We start from the raw sequence: 19,236 nt of genomic DNA on the forward strand, positions 1-19,236 counted from the left end.
CTCTTCCTTATGGTTGTTTTAATAACAATTTCTTTTCTCCAGCTTACTTTGTTGTAAGAATACAGTAAATAATATGTATATAACACACAAAATATGTGTTAATCGACTGTTTACCAATGGGAAAGCTTCCAGTCAACAGTACGCCCTTAATAGTTTGTTTTGGGGGAGTCAAAGGTCACAGGCTGGTTTTTGACTGCAGGGTGAGCAGGTGTCCCAGATTGTTCAAGGTCAATGGTGGCTATGTAGGGCTGAGTTCCCTTTCCATTTTTTGGCCAGATACTTCAATATTACCCTTGTTTTGCTTTTACAATTGAGAAAAGATACATAAATCTCCAACATAACCTCCCTGTTCAGTCCTAGCATTTCAGGAGTACTATTTAACATCAATATTCATTCTGTGGTTTTGCATGGGTGTGTGGGTCTAATTGTTTGCTGAAATATTCTTTGAAATATTGAAAAAAAGGTATTAGCCATGAATGGATTTTAATTTTTTTTAGTGTTTACTTATTTTTGAGAGAGAGAGAGAGAGAGAGAGAACTCAAGTGGGGGAGGGGCAGAGAGAGAGATACACACACACAGAATCCGAAGCAGGCTCCAGGCTCTGAGCTGTCAGCACAGAGCCCGATGGGGGGCTCCAACTCCTGAACCGTGAGATCACGACCTGAGCTGAAGTCGGACGCTTAACAGACTGAGCCACCCAGGTGCCCCACCATGAACTGATTTTAATGTGCTAGGCACCCCATCCTTGCCTCTGCCAGCTCAGTCCCAGAGGCTGCTACTGAAAGTTTGCAGGAAAACATTTAGCTTGGGAAAATGGAAAGAATTCTTTCCCAAGCACCTGTGAATTGTTTACGCTAATCGGGTCCTGGCTGATGTTGGCTGTGTGTGAGCCTGTGTGGAATCTATAATCCACCCTCTCATATACCTTAGGTGAAAGTGGGAGTTTTTAATCGGTTGGGATGATCCCATCGTGTTTTCATATCATTTTTCTCCCTTTCTGTTTCCGATCCCCTCGCCGTTTCTCTCTTCCTCTTGTCCTCATATCTTACTGTACCTTGGAGCCCTGAATCACAATGCACGCCAAAGCTGAGGCTGGCTGGGGGCAAAGGCACAAGGAGCTTTGGAAGACCGTGTGCAGGTCGCTCGTTGGTATCCAGAACGTTACTTTGCGCGCAGAGAATTGCCTTGACCCAATGGCACGCTCCAGAGATGGAAGGTTACGTTTTATGGCCATCTCCCTATGGGTGAACTTGGCAGGCTGGCCATCTCCATGATATTTTTTCTTTTCGCTTGCCTTCACCCTCTCCTTCACGCAGAATGTTCCTTGTGTTAAACACAGGTTTGGAGAGCCTGCGTGTGAGCAATTAGAGGTCTAAAATGGAGCGTGTGGGAGGTTAGGAGGGAAGGCTTGGTAGTTAGCTTGTCATCCGTGAGTGACGCTCAGGGTGCTGCTTTCCCGATAGAGGTTTAAAGGGGGGGGCTGGTAGAACAAGCCAAAAAGCAAGTGTTTATTGATGGTGAGGACTTGAGCGCCATTAAAGTAAGGCTAGAGACAACATATGTAAAGTGTATTCTGAAGCACTTCTCAGAGACAAGGTTCTGGAAATTATATCTATACTGCTTGTTTGGGACATACTGCTTGTGTTGGGGCTCTGAGGGACAAATGGGCGAACGCCAGAATGGTGACCGGAAAAGGTTAGAGCCCAGTTGGCAGTCATGCTTCTCGTGGGGATCAGGTTGCTTTTCAGTCACTGTTTCTACCTCCTTATGGAGCAAATTTGACCTGTCAGTGCCGATATGAGCTACATCAAAGACCATGACATGAAGGTCTCAGGGGGATAGACCGGGAGAAGGAAGAAAACCTGGTATTCACTCGGCAAGACTCCTGGAAACACCATGGTCAGGCCTTCAGTGAGTGGTTCTCAAAGTAGGTGTCTCCAGCGTGGGGCTTGGGGCATGGGTAGAAGCAGCCACCTTCTGCTGAGTCTGGACAGAAGCAGGAGTGTGAACGGAAGCTGGTTTGAGGTTACGCAACCAAAGAGCCTATGGACTGGACTAGGCAGTAAAGAAGGAAGGGGAAGGGTGTCTTAACTGAGATCTATAGCTCAGAGCTAGTTTCAGAGCGGCTTTTGAATTGATGTCAATGAAGTTCAGCAGAGTAAAGCTTGACTGGTCTCCTATCCCACAATTCTATGTTTTGGCGGAATAAAAACTCAACCATCACAGACTATTGAGTATTAAAGAGCTCTTCTAAGAACTGTACTCTTCAGGGGCCTTGTAAATTCTGTTTCAAAGGTTAATTCTCCTCACTAGGACGTCAAATCCCTCCTGCTGTGTTTTCTTTGGGCCTTTGTTTTTTAAATTTCTTCTATTTTATGGGAGGTATAGCCAGGTTGATAACGCTTGCCCTTTCCTGCACCTGTATGTGTTTGAGAATTGTTTTTGACCTGCCCCTCCCTTTCGCCTTCAGCAGCCTCTATTTTCACCTGAAGATTTGAATGCTTTAAAGGTCCTAGAAGGTTCTGTTTTCCAAATCTTCAGTTGTCAAAAGTTCTTTGCCTGAACCCCGAGCATCTCCTTGTAATGGAGATTTAAGTATTTTCATGTCTTGAGCTCAGTAGAGACATTTACTAAGTCCAAATGCTCCTACTTTACTAAGTCCAAATGCATCCCTATGCCAAGGGTGATACTCGGCACCGAGAAAATGGTATTTAAGGAGATCACCACCATTTGGGTAGGCAAGAGACACCTGGGTGATAACAAAACGATAGCATCGATGACAAATCAACAATAAAGAACATACTGAACACTTTATAAGCACACCTCCGTTAATTCTCAAAAATACCTATGATTTTGGAGTTGGGGTTCTATCCATTTTGATGAGGGCTCTCGGGCTTAGAGACGTGAAGCCACTCATGTGAACTCATCAGCTAGTACATGGTGAAAAGAGAACACAACATGACAAAGCTACGGGGTAGGCCCGAACGGAACGCTGTGAGAGAGAGTTCTGGAAACGTCAGGTAAGGCTTCACACAGGAGGTTCCACTGGGGCTGGGTCCTGCATGGAGTACAGGAGAGGAAACCGCGCGAGCACATTTTGTGCCGATGACTGTCGCCAATGATTTGCAACTAATCGAGGGCTATCACAGGTCTTTGTCTCTTGGAGTAAGAAGTCAAGAACACCCAGGGGTTTAGAGTTTAGATTTAGAGTACATTCAACTCATGGCCAAAGATTGACAAGCCAGCTATTCTGATGATGTCACAGGGTGAGCAAAAGGTGGAGGAAACATTTGAGAGAGAAACATTTAAACAAACTCCTCTCCATTTCCAAATGCGACTTGAAGAGACTCTTAGCTGTTAACTGTGGCGCTCATCAGTTGCCAAAGCCGGCATTTCCCTCGGTTGGACAAGACAGAGAAGGTGCCCTGGGACGAAGTGAATATAGCACGTGGCTCCAATGCCAATGGTTATTTAAAATGATAAAAGGGGGAAATTGTGAGCAGGAGTCATAAATTCAATTGCTTAGTGACTCTAGTCAATTGGCTGCCTTTTGATGCATTTCCCATTTTGAAGGAAATTTAATTGTCCAAGGATATTGATGCTCTTGGAGAAGAGAAATGTAGGGCAGCAGAGAGGGCATAGGTGTGTGTGGTAAGAGGCAGCCTGGTTCCAGTCTCCACTTTCTGCTGTGAGCTGTGTGATCTGGGCATGTGGTAGAACCACTCTGAGCTTTTACCATTTCCAGATGTGTGATTTGGTCACAAATGTCTCCTTTGCTACCTGTGAGGTTGCTGGGGTCAGAAGTACTTGAATTCAAATCCTGGCCCTGCTGCTTTCTGAATGCGTCTTTTCTAATCTGTGAAATAATCCCTCTTTCCCAAAGTTTCTTTGAGAATTAATGGATACAATGAACTTGCAGAGGGTACACCCATGTGTAGCCCAGTCCTGTTTTTCAAAAGTCCATTTGCACCTTTCCAATGGTTTGGATTTATTTAAGGGAAAGACCTAGACAGGAAAAAGAGCTGCACGATGTGCTAAAACCTGTTTTACTATAAAACGGGAGGTCAGTGGTTCTTAGTCTTGTTTGCACAATTTGAATCACCAGGGACAATTAAAATGATTCCCAAGTACAAGGCTAACCAGGAAAAATTCTGATTTAATTGGTCTGCCAGGGGCTCCGGTCTCGAGTTCATAAAAGCTTACCAGGTGTTTCTAACATGCCCTGGATTCCATCATTTCTTCTCAAACTAACATAAATTACCGGGAAATCTTGTTACCACGCAGGCTCTGATTTTCTAGGGCCGGGATGCCTGAGATTCTGTATTTCCAACCAGCCCCAAGCTGAAGCTGGTGCTGTTAGTTCAGAACCACACTCTGAATAGCACACGATCCAGAGCAGTGGCTTTCAACCTTCAGTATTCATCAGACCAGCCCGGTGGGTGGTTGTAAATGCAGCACTGGGACCCGGGACTTTCCCTCCCAAGTTCCATTTCACCTGGTTTTCGAAGGGACCAAGACAATCGCCCACGTGTGGTGTCCATTTCAACCTGAAAATCCCATGATGCTAATTTTGCGATCTTAGAACATGACCTCTCTCCCAATGCAGTCGTTCAGTAAGAAAAAATGGCAGAGTCTGAAGCTGAGTGTGTTAGTTGTCGTTGTCAGCAACCTGGAAGATGGGTGAGCTCAAGTTGTGTGATGTCGGGACGTGGCGGCTGTCTATGCCCCGCGTGTCTTCAACCTCAAGAGTTCTCTTTTCAAGTTAATGGCAACCTTTGCAGAAAGAACTCTCTCTAGGTAAGCAGGTTTGGCTGTTGACAAAGCACTCACAGATGAATTGGGAGAAGATCCTTCACTGACGGATGATGAACAGGGTGACCCTAGTTTTTCTTCCTCTCTCTGCAGCACATCACGCTCTCAAGCAGACTCCCCAGAGAGGTGGGCTCATCTTCCCTACCTTGGAGCCAAACCAAGGAAAAGTGAAGGGCCACAGAGCAACCTGCTTTATTCCACAGAGCAGATGACTGACTTTTGAAAACCTCTGGGACTTTCAAAAGAATCTGTCCCGTGATAGACTGCATTGTTTTCCCCCTTCTTTTTTCACCCTCTGGGATTTCTCTGACTTTTACCAGCTAAAAACATCTTCTACTTCGGGGTAGGCTTTTTGCCACTTTCCAAAAAGAATTGAAAAATAACTGCGATGGGGCCAGAAACATTATAATTCTGGTATCATGGCCTCAGATAACCATTTTACATGCAGTTAATAGAGAAGAGGTGGTTTCTAAGAAGGTTGTGAATTTGTAAATAAAATTGATACGAGGATGGTGATGTGGAAAATAAAACTCAGATTTCCTTCCTTTCCTGTTTACAAGTATTTATACCTACACGAACACTTGACCAGTCTGTAGAAATACCAACATGACTTTGAGAGTGGACAACAAGGCAATCATCACACACAAGTTTAGTGGATCAAATCCTAGGTCACCCAACTTCCAGGTGCTCAGCTAAATACTGTGCTCCCGACTGGACTTTTTTTTTTAATGTTTTATTTATTGTTGAAAGACAGAGGGTCAGCGGGGGAGGGGCAAAGAGAGAGGGAGACGCGAATCCAAAACAGGCTCCAGGCTCTGAGCTGTCAGCACAGAGCCCATCCCCGGGCTCCCACGAACAGCGAAATCCTGACCTGAGCCAAAATCGGACACTCAACCAACTGAGCCACCCAAGTGCCCCCTCCAGTTGGAACTTCTTTGAGAAGAGGGCATCAAATCAGGGCTACTTGACCTATCATGCCCCTGTCCCCAGGCTGGGCTGGCCAGGTAGGGAGCTGCTGTGCTTTATAGCAGCATAAACCTTAGTTGCCTCAAATGCCTTTCCGAGAGCCAGCTCCCATACTGCCCCCTTTCCACTGGTGCTCAGAGCCTGGCCACTGGTGAGATGCTGGCCGTGGCCATCCATCCAAACACAAGCATCTGGTTCTGAAAGGGAGGGATGCAAACTGTGGTCCTCAGGCCTCTGCCCACTCACCCAGAGCCCTTTACCAGGCTGAGGGGCTGGTTGTCCAGGAAAGACTGGGGAAAGGAAAGGGGGTTCACCGGTCCTGGATGGAGGGGCTCTAGGGAAGGTGTGGGGAGGAGGGGGGGGGGTCTCACTTTTCATGTGAAATGGAGGACTGGGCAGATAGGGACTACCAAGACAAACTTTCACTAGTTTTCCGTTTTGCCCTGAGTGGGGTTTTGATGTGACAAGAAAATAATCACTGTTTTAGAATTTATGGAAAATTTAATTTCCTGCCTTATTTCCTTCACTTTCCTTCCTTCCCTCCCTCCTTTTTTCTCCTTCCTTCCTTCCTTCCTACCTTCCTTCCTTCCTTTCTCCTTTCCTTCCTTCCTTTCTTTTTCTCTTTCTCTCTTTCTTTCTTTCTTTCTTTCTTTCTTTCTTTCTTTCTTTCTTTCTTTCTTTCTTTCCTCCCTTCCTTCCTCCCTCCCTCCCTCCCTTTCTTTCTTTTCCTTCCTTCCTTTTTTTTTTTTTTTTTTTTTTTTTGCTAAAAATAGGAGGTAAAACTCCTATCAGGCCATATTCTTATTTGCCAGGCAGTGGCTGCCTTATGAAATCTCAAACAGAGGAAGGGAGAGCCTTTTGCCAGGGAGATTTATTTCATCGATTTGCTGACACAGCATTTCTTATGTGGCAGACAGTATTAAGACTCTTAGCAACTTAGGAATTGGGCACTATTATTGTCTCCATTTTCTTTTCTTTTCTTTTTTTGCAGAGGAGAGAACTGAAGATCAAAGAGGGGAACTTGTCCTGCTTCACTGGGGCAGACTTAGGATTTGAACCTGGTTAGACAAGGTCCCGGGGTCTGTAACCATGCATCACCCTGCTTCTATTGGTGATGAAAGTGTTCCTGTTCCAGGGATGAAGGAAAGAAATTGGACCGGGGAGACTGGTTTTTCATTGCGGGCCCCCAGACCGAGGTGCTGGTAATCATCATTGGAGCTCTTGTTACGACGCAGACTCCTCGGCTTTACACCTGCCCATCGGCTCCAGGAAGGTTGAGGTTTTGAGAAGTCAGCCTAGGTGATGTCTCGGGACCCCTCAACCTCACTACAAATCCGAGATTCTTTGCCTGGAACATCCTTCCGATGACCTTAAAACGAAGGTGCTATCGGGAGCTCCAGAGGCTTATGCTACCGCCTACCCTGCATTTTCTAGTCATCCCAGCTCTGCTGTCTAAACCGCAGTCACGGATGGTGACAATTCTGACCACTCCACCCCCAAATCCATCTGCTGACAACCACCAGGCGGCTCTGAGTCCTCTGAGCCTCCCACACCCTGCCTGCCTGCCTTCCGTGAAAGCCCGGAGCCCACGGGCTTCTTGAAAGCTTAAACCGTCCCTACTCAAGAGGCAAGGTGGGCATCTTGAATACCGATCGTGAAGGGCGCCCCCCTTCTCTGCTCTGCCGAAGGGTATGCAGCTCATGTAGATGACCCCACCACGGAACATTACTGTCCCGCTCAGATCCGGACACGGGAATGTTTAAACACGGGACTGGTGACAGGCTTGAGCCTCGGCCCCCTTTCCTCCATTTACTTCCAGCGTCTTCTTACTTGCAGATCCAGAAGAGGCTGGAGGTTCTGGCCAGACTCTCACTCTTCTCCTACTTCAGCATACATGTTCTCTTTAGGTGGCTGAAGGTAGCATTTGCTGACGCTTACAACCAGGGGCACGAGGAGAATGAGCTATCCTATCACTTGGGCTAATTTATCAAGCACCCTGACCCGAGCAAATCAACCGGATAATTTCTAGCTCCTCTCCACTTGAGGAAGCCTGGATCGTGCCCAGGAAAACGGACGCAGAGAAGAAAGAGGCTTGCAAGCCCTCGAGGTTGCTATGGGAAATTGGCTTGAGAAGAAGAAGAAACCAATGCAGAGGAGACCTCTGGGGAAAGCTAGATGCCATCAGAGCCCCGTGTGAAGTGCCCACCAGCACCTAACAGCGAGGGACGCCAGGACGGTCCACACGGCATTCCCTCTCAGGTCTGCCGTTTGGCTTCCAAGAATCTGACTACTTCTCTGTTCGAGAACACGTATGAACTCTGCCTTTGTCCTCAGTGCATCACTTCTGACATGCGGGGGAGGCCCATCCCATCATCAGATTGCCCTGACTGGGTACTCTAAATGTTGCATGGAAAAAAAAAGAAAACAGTGCTTTGAAAAAATGTCCTGCCCATCAGGATATTCCATAAAACACTCCGGCTTCTTTCTAATGTGCTGGCAAAACATTCTGAATGCACCGTGGAACGGGAAGCACACTGGAGCCTAACTGACCTTCCTGAAATGTGTAATAAAAACGCACAGAGCAGCCCTACTTTAGAACAGGCGTGTTCCTCACTGCTCCCCGAGTGCACGGTTAATTCCTCGAGCAGGAGCTGAATTCATCTAAGATAGATAAGGCAGCTCGAGAGGCACAAAGCTTATCTCGGGGAGCCCCGAATCCAGCTGGAGTTCGGTCAGATAGGTCAGTGTGTCCTAGATCTCCTCTAGCGTAGTGGCTGCAAACTTAACCTTTTCCGGGGGAGGGGGGGCAACGGGGAAAGCATTCCTGACACCTTTCAAACCCGTGCCTTGGGCGCAAGGAGGTGGGGAGGAATCATTTTCTAACAGAGCTTTCCAAGGGACGTTTGTACCGCAAGTTGAGTAGGATGGTTTTTTTCTTTCTCTCTTTCATCTCTCTTTCCTTCTTCCTTTCTTTCCCACATCCCAAAAGTTTGCACTTATCCATTCTATTACATGCCTGCCTCCATTTCAGCAACAGTTTGGCAAAGATTCGTGATCAATTTAGTAATCCCAATGATTGGACGCCTGTGTTAGACTCTGTCAATAGAAAACCAACATGCAAAAGAGAGGAGTTTCCTCTCTTCCTCGCCTTTTATTACCTTGAGCTCCTTGACTGTAGAAGAATCTATGAGCAGACTCGACATCCAGGAGTCTATGAGCCGACTCGACATCCAGAAAATAATCCATTTTGGGATAATCCATCCTTGAGGTTCCAAAAGCAGAGTTTCAAGACAAAATAGTCACTTGTATACCTATGAAAAAGGAAAAAAAAATCCACAATATTTTGGACTGACAAATAGATTTTTAAAAACATATATATACACACACACACACACACACACATATACAATTAATAATATATCATGTATTTAAATATATGTATTTAAATAGATATGTAGATGCAATATATTATATTTGTTATATAAGGATATATTTATACCCACACATATATATTTAAACAATTTGGAATAAGAAATGTCCCATTATAACATTCCCTCCTTTGACTGACATTTCCAATGCTAAAACCACCCCTCAACATACCTTTCCTACTGTGTTGAGAAAATGCAACATTTAATCATCATTCATGAAAAGAAATATATTGCATTCAGAAAAAAAAAAAAAACAACACACGATTCAAGCTAAAGAGGAATAACATACCAGTATTTCCTTGTTGTGTGTTAACTGGAAAATATGCCGTTAGATTCATATGCTCTCCGTTTTCAAAAGGTCCATCTGACGAATGGCATCAGCCGTTCTGAATTGATCCTCAGTTGGTCCCGGGAGCTCTGACTCCCCTAGAACAGTGAGAATCGCCTGGGAATCCGAGCCTCCACTTATAGGTGCCTTGCGTTTATGACACATGCTGACATGTTTGCTGTAAAAATGCCTTGAATTCCTTCCTTCTTGGTGATTCCCTGCAGCACATTTTACAAGGTGCGACAGGATCATCACCTGCTTGCCCCTGACCTAGGCTGCTTTTGAGAAAGAATTCTGGTTTCTAGAGCAGCAACAATTATTTCAGAATTGCAATGATTCCCCTAATATTATCATGCACTAGCCTGTCAGGAAGCTGATGCACTTCATTAAAAAACATTCAGTCTGTTGGCTTCTTTTTAGCATATGTAGCCTTTCCCTGATACTTGCACAAATGAAGTATCTCTATTTCTGCAGGATGTTTTAGGAAAGAAATTACAAGATAATGTCATTAAAATCAAGCTCGGAGGGCTAATCCAATTCGTTTCTTTTTCTAACAGTGCGTATTTTAATTTAAGAAACCATATCTGGTAAGAGGAAACTTTAAGAAATACCCAAAGGTACCCCAACAGCAAATCATACTTACAGAAAAAAAAAAAAAAAAAAAAACCACCAAGGACTAACTGCCGGCAGTAAAAGCAAGAACAGTTTCAGCCAGAGTGGCTTTGATCTCACTAAATTCCCGATGAAAGTAAACAATTTTGATTGTTTGCTTAGAACAGCGATGAATAATGTATACAGTCCACTGGACCTCCTTTACCAGATAAAATGGCCAGAACATGTTACCTTAGCAACGGAAGGTGACGCCAGCCTCAGCCTCTTTGTATCCTCCACTGTGAAGGAAGAAAATGACCACTTTCCCGTATAAAACTTTGGCACCAAATCATCACCGTCGAAATCGACATATAACCATCATGTGGTCCATTCCCCATCACCCCTTCCCTCTCGTGTACAGAGAAGTGTCACCGTCCTTTAAAAATGGGTTTTGGCTTGATAATTTATGTTGATAGCCCCCAGTCCCAGTTTGATTAGCAATCACAACAGCATTGCATGATTAACCAGTTAATATGATAGAAAAGTTGTCCAGAAATGGGGGGCGCTCAGTTCTTACCCTAATGCTGGCTACGGGTTGCGGGGAAAGGCCATTTTAGCTAGCATATGTTAAACGCTCCCCTGTTATAATTAATACATAGATCAGTCACCAGCATCTAGGCTGAAAATAACTCTCTCTTTCCTTCTGCGACTCAGTCCCTGGAAGAAGCCTAAAAAGCTGCCTGAAATCTCCCAGCTTTGAAAAAATGCGTTAGAACATAGATCTTTGGGGAGGCCCCCTCCCCCACGCGTAAAAGCCAGAAAAGATCGATGAAAGGAAGAGGGAGAGTCTTGAAGTTAGCAGGTACTCACCAGCACTTGTTGGCCCCTTTCAGCAGGACACCGCGGAGCATGAAACGAAACCGTACGCTGCTGAGCTCGAAGCCCAAATGAGCGGCTTCTAATTTTCCCTTCAATCTCAGTTCAAGAGCGCTGAGCGGAGGGAAGTGATGGATTTGCCCCCTTTATATTGTGATGAAAAGCAAGCCCTAAGAAGGGATCTGAGTGCAACTGCTCTTTAGCACACGCTAGACTGCTAATTTAAGACAATTGAAAGGTTTTGTTTTCCTGTCTTTTATGTGTTCTCTCGGCTACCCCCTCAATTTAATTTGCATTTAAAATTATGCTCATGTCTCCTCAGTTCTCCAAGGTGTGGAGTACTTTCTAATCACGACGGCTGCTTGGGTAGGGTTTGGTGCAACGCCACTTGTATTCTGAGCTGCAAAACAAGGTGGGGAATTATAATTGTGAGCTGTTTTCTGGAGTGCGATCCAGAGTGAACATCTGGTTTCACCCCCCACCCCCCCACCCCCCACCTCTTCCCTGGCCTTTCTTCCTTTCCCTGCCTCTGATTGCTTGGTCAAATCTCCAGTCCCAATCATGCCAATCTGTCTAAATGCATTCTTCTCTGTCTGAATGCAACAAAATCATCCCAGCAGCAAACGAAGACACTTTGGTTAGATACCTGAGCTTATTTTGATGGGGTATCTTCTCTACCAAGCCTCCGGAGGACTTTTGGACACAGTACCTGAAGATGTGTTCATGAGAGGCATAATGATGACCAAATGCCAGCCCTATATTGGGTTTACCACCCTTTGTTGACCAAGAAGAATTGGTAGCAAGCGTGGTGTGTTGGACGTTAGAAAAGAGAAGCTACGTTTGAGAAGTCTTGGCCGGAAGACCACCACACTCGCCCCTCCCATAGACGCAGTCCTGCTGCTCTGGAGACAAATCTGAAAATCTCCCGTCTGTCTTGTCCCACCCAATCAGAACACATCAGATACAAAGCTGGTGCTGCAGAGTTCAGCCTGATGAAAGAAGAAGCTGAAAGTACCAATCATATATTCTGGTGGGGAAAGTCCACTTTGGAGCAGAATATTCAAAGCTTTGCCCAGACCCAAGGACTTACTTTCCTAAGCTGTACATATCTATGCCCCCTCTGACGGAGACATGCTGAACACTTGACATTTACAAGAGGAGAAAGCTGTCTTCTGGTTTCTTTAGCTTACAGTGAGGTGTGGGCGACAGGTTCTGAACTCTCTATTGTGAATCTACTGAAATTGTAATGACTCATAGGTGAGAGAGAGGGAGAGGGAGAGAGAGAAAGAGGGAGGGAAAGAGAATGCGCAATCTACTGCTCCTGGCAAACACCAAACGTTTCTGTGAGCACAGATGAATGTGTGATTGAAGACGGAGATGTTAAGTTGGAAATTCGAAAAACAGACTTGATTCCCAGAGGTTGGGGGATGGATTTGGAAGTCAATCGTTTCTGGAGAGCTGACCAAGAAAGGTACATTTGAAGGTCTTACAAAGTGCACATGTAATAGAAAAGGGCCATGATTTAAGAAAGCTCAAAGGACGTTTTCAACTTAGAGAAATAAATATATTCGGGAAGGGAATGCTTGTTCACATGCAAAATGAGGACTTCATTTTGCTAGATAATTAACAACTGTTGTCTTTTTTTTTTAACATAATATGACCAGCTTCTGAAATCGATGTTCAAAATATTCTTTTACTCTCTGAGAGCACTGATGTGGATTACATATAGGAATATCTGTGTGAGGGGTTATTTTTAAAGGTGGGAAGCATTGTCGTGTGCAAAACCCAATGCCACCATCTGATCAGCTCAGCTCTGTTTTATAACTTTAATCTGCACAAAAGCAACATTTATAATGGCCCATTGTTCTGAGGTATAATAGAACCAGACAGAGAAGAAGGCAAGGTGGGAACAAGGATTCAGGCTAACGCTTAATGCAGCACTGAACAATTCAGCCCAAATCATCTTCCAGACATCAGCTCTGAAAGTTAATTCAGACAGGGTTGACGTATCTCAGTGAGCAAGAAATAAACAATTATCTTAAAAGAGGCCAAAGTGAAGTTTTATCTTTTATATCGGTGGTACTAGAATATGGGGGTTTGGAACTGGAAGGCTGAAACAAATGATCCAGGATTGTTACAAACACATGACGTGGCAGAGATGTGTATATTCGATTCAGGTTGGTGACACGGGGATATGTGTGTGAGTGCTCTATACACAAAGGGAAACAGTATTTGATTAATTCAAAATGGACGTATGTTTCAAGATAGAACCCGGAGACCAGCAAAGACATCAGCTTGTGTTAATTTGTTTTGGGGGTATACTTATTTATTCTATTGGATGGCACAAGACCCAAACATTTTGGGAAAGGAGGTCACGTGATTTGTAAGTAGACAGCTTGCTTTTTTGTTCTTTTTGCAGTATCCTGTTGACTTCCATCGGAGTCACTTTGGTTGTTTGCTAAGAGATAGAGAAGTGATCGACAATTTTATCACTAATTTTACTTGTTTGATTGCCTTACTATATTCCAGAGCTCTCTAGAAACCCATGTTTTATGTTCGTGTGGAACTACATGAGGTTCTGCCTTCTCCATGCATGAAATCTTGGGGATGTTTCTCTTTTCCCCACAAACCCAACTCACTTTAATCTTAATATCAGAAGCTCTCTTACTGTGCGGTAGCATTTTGGATTCCTTGATGGGGTACCTAGGTTGAAGGTCTACGGTTAAGTGTCAGCTTGCTAAACGAGTATGGAAAGCAATATATTCATTTATTTTTGCGAACAGTGGACCTCAGAATATGGTGCAATGGCAATGGTTTCTCTTTGCTTGCCAATTTACTCTCTTATGTCTCAGCCCATCCCCTAAAAGAAGCGTCTCCTTCCCTGTTCACTAAAGATTGTTATTAAATGGTAGGATACGGCCAATGTTTCAGCTGAGGTTTTATCCATATTGAATTCTCCCTTGAAGAGGAACCCCTGTAAGCCATCATCAGTTGCTTCCACTGGAAAGTAAATGAATTTCCAAACATTTCTTGTGAGAAGCTTTTGATGATAGCTGGACAGCTAAAGAAGGCTGTGCGGGTTGGGAGGGTAGGTTGAGAAAAACAAAGTCTCACAGGGAGAAGGAGCCTAATTTTATTCCATATAAGCCTGTAGTCATGTTTTGAGGGCTCACTTATGTATAAGATGCTGGATAGGGGCATACCTTGGAGGTACTGAAGGTTCAGTTCCAGACCATTGCAATAAAGTGAATATCACAATAAAGCTAGTAAATGAATTATTTTTTTGGTTTTCCAGTGCATATGAAAGTTGTTTAAACTATAGTTGATTAAGTGCATAGTAGCATTATGTCTAAAAAAGCAATGTACACATCTGAAATTAAAGATGCTTGGGGCGCCTGGGTGGCTCAGTCGGTTGAGCGTCCGACTTCAGCTCAGGTCATGATCTCACAGCTCGTGAGCTCAATCCCCGCATCGGGCTCTGCGCGGACAGCTCAGAGCCTGGAGCCTGCTTGAGATTCTGCGTCTCCCTCTCTCTTTGCCCCTCCCCTGCTCATGCTCTCTCTCTCTCTCTGTCAAAAATAAATAAAACATTAAAAAAATATCCAGGCTCTGAGCTGTCAGCACAGAGCCCGAGGCAGGGCTTGAACTCAGGAACCGTGAGATCATGACCTGAGCTGAAGTCAGACACATAACGGACAAAGCCACCCAGGTGTCCCTAAAGATACTTTAATGCTAAAAAATGCTAACCATTATCTGAGCTTTCCGAGACTTGCAATCTTTTTGCTAATGGAGCATCTTGCCTTGACATTGATGGCTGCTGACTGCTCAGGGTGGTGGTTGCTGAAGGAGAGGGGTGGCTGTGGCAAATTCTTAAAATAAGACAAAAATGAATTTTGCTGGCCGCCCTGATTGATTCTTCCTTTCATGAATGATTTCTCTGTAGCTTGTGATGCTGTTCAATAAGCATTTTATCCACAGGAGAACTTCTTTCAACATTGGAGCCGATCCACGTGGTCAAACCCTGCCGTTGCTTTCTCAGCTACGTTTATGTAAGATTCTAAATCCTTTGTTGTCATTTCAACAATCTTCACCACATCGTCACCAGGAGAAGCTTCTGCCTCAGGAAACTACTGCCGTTGCTCATCCCTAAGAAGCATCTCCTCGCTCCTTCAAGTTTGATCATGAGATGGCAACGATTCAGCCCCATCTTCAGGCTCTCCCTCTAACTCGAGTTCTCTTGCCTTTTCCACCACATCTGCAGTTCCTTCCTCCACTGAAGTCTTGGACCCCTCCAAGTCAGCCATGGGGGTTGGAATCAACCTCTTCCAAACTCCTGTTCATGTTGATGAATCTTCTGAAGATGAAGATCCTTCATTCGGTCTCCCTTGAATCTTCTGAAGGCATCTAGAGGGGTGAATCCTTTCCAAAGGTTTTCAATTTACTTTGCCCAGATACCTCAGAGAAATCCCTACTTAGTGGCGGCCATAGCCTTATGAAATGTATTTCTTAAATAAGACTCGAAAGTCAAAGTGATTTCTTGATCCATGGGCTGCAGAATGGATGTTGTGTCAGCAGCATGAAAATGACATTAATCTCGTTATCCCTCTCCACCAGTTCTTGGTTGACCCGGTGCATTGTCAGTGAGCAGCAATTTTTTGAAAGGAACCTTTTTTTCTGAGCAGTAGGTCTCAACAGCGGGCTTAAAATATTCAGCAAACCGTGTGGTAAACAGACTTGCTGGCATCTTCTTCTAATAGAAGGCTGCTTCGTCTGCATTGAAAACCAGTTGTTTAGGGGCACCTGGGTGGTGCAGTCAGTTAAGTGTCCGACTCTTGATCTCGGCTCAGGTCATGATCTCACAGTTCATGGGTTCGAGCCCTGCATCAGGCTCTGTGCTGACAGTGTGGAGCCTGCTTGGGATTCTGTGTCTCCTTCTCTCTGCCCCTCCCCTGCTCGTGCTTGCTCTGTCTTTCTCTCTCACTCTTTCAAAATAAATAAATAAATAAATAAATAGATAAATAAATAAAAGAAAATCAGTTGTTTAGCATAACCATCTTCTTTAGCTATCTTAGCTAGACCTTCTGGATAATTTGTGCCAGCTTATAAATTTCTGTTATGGAGATTGTTTCTTTCCTTAATCCTCATGAACTAACCTCTGCTAGTTTCAGACTTTCCTTCTGCTGCTTCCTTACCTCTCTCAGCCTTCACAGACCTCGGGAGACTTAGGGCTTTGTTCTGGATTAGGCTTTGGCTTAAGGAAGGCTGTGGCTGGTTTGATCTTTGATCCAGACCACTAGAACTTTCTCCATGGCAGCAATAAGGCTGTTCCCCTTTCTTACCATTCATGTGCCCCTGGAGTAACACTTCTCATTTCCTTCAAGAACTTTCTCTTTGCATTCACAACTTGGCTAATTGCTTGGTGCAAGAGGCCTCGCTTTCAGCCTCCCCTGGCTTTCGACATGCCTTTCTCAGTAAGGGTAATCATTTCTAGCCTTTGATTTCAAATGAGACAGGTGTGACTTTTTTTTTTTTTCACTTGAACACTTAGAGGCCATTGTAAACCTATTAATTGGCCTCATTTCAGTACTGCTGTATCTCAGGGAATAAGGAGGCCCAAGGACAGGGAGAGATGGGGGAAAAACCAGTTGGTGGAAAAGTCAAAACACACGCATTTATTGGTTTGGCACCTCGTCTTACAGGGTCGCAGTTTGTGATGTGCCATAACAATTACAATAGCAGCATCCAAATCACTGATCACCAATCACCATAACAAACATCATCATCATCAAGCTTGAAAGATTGTGAAGCTTACCAACATGTAACCCCTCTGGGGTTACTTCTGTCAGCTAGAAGTTTCATAGCTAGAGAGGAGAAGTCAACGCCTGGCCTCAAAGCTTCAAAGGGCCGGCTGACTCTCTTGTTAGGATCTGACGCGGTAGGGTGACTTTAAGCTGAAGCCACTGCTTACTCCCCATAGCAAAGGTCCTAGGGCCCAGAAGAAGAATGCTGCGTCGACTCCTCCCATGCTTTGTAAGTGGCACAACAAAGCCTGGATGCCAGCAAATCTGTTTACCACACGGTTTGCTGAATATTTTAAGCCCACTGTTGAGACCCACTGCTCAGGAGAAGAAGATTCCTTTCAAGGAATTGCTGCTCATCGACAACGTGCCAGGTCAACCAAGAACTGGTGGAGAGGGATAACGAGATTAATGTCATTTTCATGCTGCTGACACAACATGAAGTGAGTGAACAAATACTGTTGGAAAAATGGAGCCAATACACTTGCTCCATGTAGGTTGCCAGAAACCTTCAACTTGTAAAAAACACGGTATCCGTGAAGTGCAATAAAGAAAAGGACCCCCACTGCCCCCAAAGGACCATAGGCAGACTTCTAAGTCCTATTGAAGCACATTATGTCAAGTTTGTTTCCCCTGGGCTCATTCTCAGTTAGCAGGAACATTCTTCAAAACAAGCGAATACATCCCGTTGTTCTTGACTACATTGGAGAAAGCCACATTAGAAGAGAGATGACCTTGGCCAATATGGTGGAGGCCGAGGGCAAGATGAAGGAAGTCTTTGGCTCTACTTGCTTCCCACTTCTGAAAATATTTTGTCCCCTCTTTTAATACTTGTAGAAGGGCTTGTTCACAGAGTAAAAAAGAGTTGAAAAAGGCATCATAGGCTTCTGCCAACTGGACTCTAGTAAGTTGATATTTCTTACAATACAGAAATCTCTTTCCTTGGCAGAAAGAATACTCATAAATTATATTTCTACCTTAGTGTTTATCTAATTGATCTAGAAATAAGGAAATGAAGAAATATTAGGTAGGGAAATGAGGAATCCTCAAGCAACTCTCTACTTACTATAACTCTGAAATCCCTGACTATGAAGACATGAAAATGACCAGTTACTGATGGAGAAATGCATTGACAGTTGTCGCTTTTTTAAACATGAATTGAGGATGAATTATAATGATATTTGACTTCGTTCCCCCCCTGGCAAGAAAAATCACATCACCCTCAATTCTTTACGTGTAGGGTGTGTGTAATTTGTTTTCAACTCTCTTGCAGGGAGGAAATTAATCACAAGTTCAATTGCATTTTCCTAGTCCTCCTAAAAATCTAGGTAAGCAACCTGAAAATATCCCAAGATGTGTTGAAGAAAGAAAAATAATGATCTCTGAGGGTCGTAAGTCTTATAGACCCTACAGAGAAGATGTGGCTCCTGAACTTTCAAAGCATATTAGGAAAGTATGATTGGATATAGCAGCGAGAGCCAACAGGGAATGAGTTTGAATTGTATCAAAACAGTATAGGTCATTTTAAGGTCACTTCAAGGTCATTTTTACAATCCCACTCTACTATGAAAACCGAGGATTACCAAGAGATAAATTAGATAGATAGATAGATAGATAGATGTACAGGTAGAAGCAGAAATTAGAAAGAGACAGAGAGGCAGACAGAGACAGAGGTAGAAGAATATGATCAAAATGAATCTAGACACAGTGATAACCTTGAATTACCTTTTTTTTTCTTTTTATCAAATGCCAAGGTCAACAAACAAACAAAATTGAATAAATCAAAGGAACTTTGGTAACTGTTTCATCCCTTTTAGGTTTTTAATATACTGACACGTTCTACAGCAAGGTCCATGTGCTTAAATACTAATACTAAATGTTTTCCTTATGCATATCTGCAAGGGTATTTGCATAACAGATATTAATATTCATGGCACACTTCCTGGTTTGATTTCAGAGATAAATGTCTTTGGGATCTATCACCCGAAGGCATTGAGGAGCATCATATCACAGATATCAGGTTTTCAAATCAGCATTCTCTGCTCCTTGTGGATTGAAGAGAACAGAAGGCGCATCCCTACCATTATGGTCGTAAAGGGGGGTGATGGTAGGTGGGCACTTGCTTCTGAAATGAAGAGAAACTTATTGGTATTCACTGAGTTTTAGCTTCTCACAAGCATTGAAAAACCTGGAAAAAAACCCAAACATTTCTCATATTTAGCCTCAAACACTCATTGCTATATAATAAACAATGAGGAAATGTTATCCAATCTTTCAGGAAACAATACAGTAAAGTAATGAAACATACTGACTTGGGAATCCGGGTTATGCTGTGTATTCACTGAGCAATCTCACCTCTCTAGGCTTCATCTCCCATCTCTGTAGAATAAAAATAAGACTCAAATGAGGTAATCTATGTAGACAACACAGAACTTGA

The 19,236-nt window shown here is 44.0% G+C and overlaps 1 protein-coding gene across 5 annotated transcripts in view; it reads right to left on the reverse strand.

The window, feature by feature from the left end:
• Positions 1–11,802, reverse strand: part of PHACTR1 (phosphatase and actin regulator 1) — a 561,384-nt gene extending 549,582 nt beyond the window's left edge. For 2 of the 5 annotated variants that reach the window (XM_053904903.1, XM_053904900.1), the window contains exons 1-5: positions 11,648–11,800; positions 10,996–11,401; positions 10,378–10,424; positions 9,496–9,632; positions 8,937–9,089 (exon numbers count right to left, since the gene is read on the reverse strand). In XM_053904903.1, coding sequence (XP_053760878.1) covers positions 8,937–9,039 — 103 coding nt within the window. In that variant the 5' untranslated portion in view covers positions 9,040–9,089; positions 9,496–9,632; positions 10,378–10,424; positions 10,996–11,401; positions 11,648–11,800. Of the gene's footprint in view, positions 1–8,936; positions 9,090–9,495; positions 9,633–10,377; positions 10,425–10,995; positions 11,402–11,647 lie in introns of all 5 variants that reach the window. The other 3 variants (XM_053904899.1, XM_053904896.1, XM_053904898.1) reach the window with 3 other exon arrangements.
• Between the last annotated feature and the right edge of the window lie 7,434 nt (positions 11,803–19,236).

Source organism: Panthera pardus, unplaced genomic scaffold (genome assembly GCF_024362965.1).
Source record: "Panthera pardus isolate Hobbes unplaced genomic scaffold, ASM2436296v1 HiC_scaffold_17, whole genome shotgun sequence".
NCBI classification, from domain to species: domain Eukaryota; kingdom Metazoa; phylum Chordata; class Mammalia; order Carnivora; family Felidae; genus Panthera; species Panthera pardus.